We start from the raw sequence: 1417 nt of genomic DNA on the forward strand, positions 1-1417 counted from the left end.
AACACAAAAAATTTATATTTGGCTCAATATTTGACAGCGCAACCCGAAGTTCTTGGTCAAGACTTTTTAAGCATGACTTTATCAATAAAAACAAAATAAAAACTTTGCTCACATGAATATGTGGCCGAAAATGGAAGTAGTGGTAGAATGGTGTTGTCGGGAATGCGAGGATATTCATTCATAACAAAAATCCAAAAAACAACTAATGACTTAATTCTATAAATTTCTCTCGAATTTGCAGACAGTTCTTCCGTAGATTTCATTGCATGGATTGCAAATGGATTTAGAATCCAATCATATTGTTCTGTGTTAATAAAATAAAAATAGTGATCAAATTTCTGTTGCAACATAATTAAATGTTGTTGTGTCAGATCCACAATTAATTGCTTGTTTTCAATCGTACTATGGTTGGTCTTTTGGTTGATTTCTAAACATCCTTTTTGAAAACTCTTCCTGCCAATAATCTAGATTTTTTTTTAACCCCTGGAATTTGTCGGAGCAAGTCAATATATTCTCATTCCGACCTTGCATTTTTTTATTTAGTTCATTCTGATGCTCGAATATATCAGCCATGTATGCAAATTTGGGTATTCAGTAATAATCATCGAGATACTGGTATAGTTCGGGCATATTTCGGCCTAAAAGATACTCACACATCTCGTAGCGACGATAAAAAATCTAGCGAAAACTTTGCCTTGGGACAGTCAACGAACGGCACCCATTTCTGCACTGCGTATACCAAAAATTCGCGAAGTTAGCGCTCTCGATTTAATTATGTTTATGATTTTAATGCAATCATTCATCGTGATCATCGTTCTATGGACCGTTGAAAAATTACAGCAGAGTGCAGTGGCACACCGGTTGCGGAGCACAGGTCTATGTTATAAAATCTAAGTTTTACTTTCCATTTAGTAATGAGGATTTCCGGGAAATTTTGTGAACAATATGACCCTCTAGTTCGGACATTGAACATAAGGAGCGCTCTTCATCAATCCGCCCTACCAACAATAGCACCCCGAAGAAAGTTGTTAGTCTTTGGTACAGGTACAAAGCTGCAAGAATCATTTTACCATTGGCACTTGAGTTGTGCAAACGAAACTTAATACAGTAATATTTTATCCAGCTCAAAACGAACAGTCTTTTCTATTATTTTGGAAAACTTTGATAAAATATGGGTCGCAGAAAATCAAAAAGACAAGCACCGACAAGGAAGAAGGCCATCGAACCGCTCGATCAAGAGTTCAACTGTCCGTTCTGCAATCATGAGCAGTCTTGTGAAGTGAAAATGTTAGTTTGTTGGATTTAAATGTACGAATTATATCAATAATAATTACGTTTTTTTTGTAGGGACAAGGGAAGAAATACGGCGAGGATATCGTGCAGAGTTTGCATGGAGGATTACCAAACGACTATAAAC

At 36.1% G+C, this 1417-nt stretch overlaps 1 protein-coding gene across 1 annotated transcript; it reads left to right on the top strand.

The window, feature by feature from the left end:
* Positions 1 to 1171: 1171 nt before the first annotated feature.
* On the top strand, positions 1172 to 1411 carry LOC108569269 (transcription elongation factor 1 homolog; the record flags this gene model as incomplete). The annotated part of the gene is made up of 2 exons (XM_017930766.1): positions 1172 to 1287; positions 1348 to 1411. Coding segments are annotated over exons 1-2 (180 nt in total), but the record flags the coding sequence as incomplete, so codon positions are not given.
* Between the last annotated feature and the right edge of the window lie 6 nt (positions 1412 to 1417).

This window comes from Nicrophorus vespilloides, unplaced genomic scaffold (genome assembly GCF_001412225.1).
Source record: "Nicrophorus vespilloides isolate i.1.1-1 unplaced genomic scaffold, Nicve_v1.0, whole genome shotgun sequence".
NCBI classification, from domain to species: Eukaryota; Metazoa; Arthropoda; class Insecta; order Coleoptera; family Silphidae; genus Nicrophorus; species Nicrophorus vespilloides.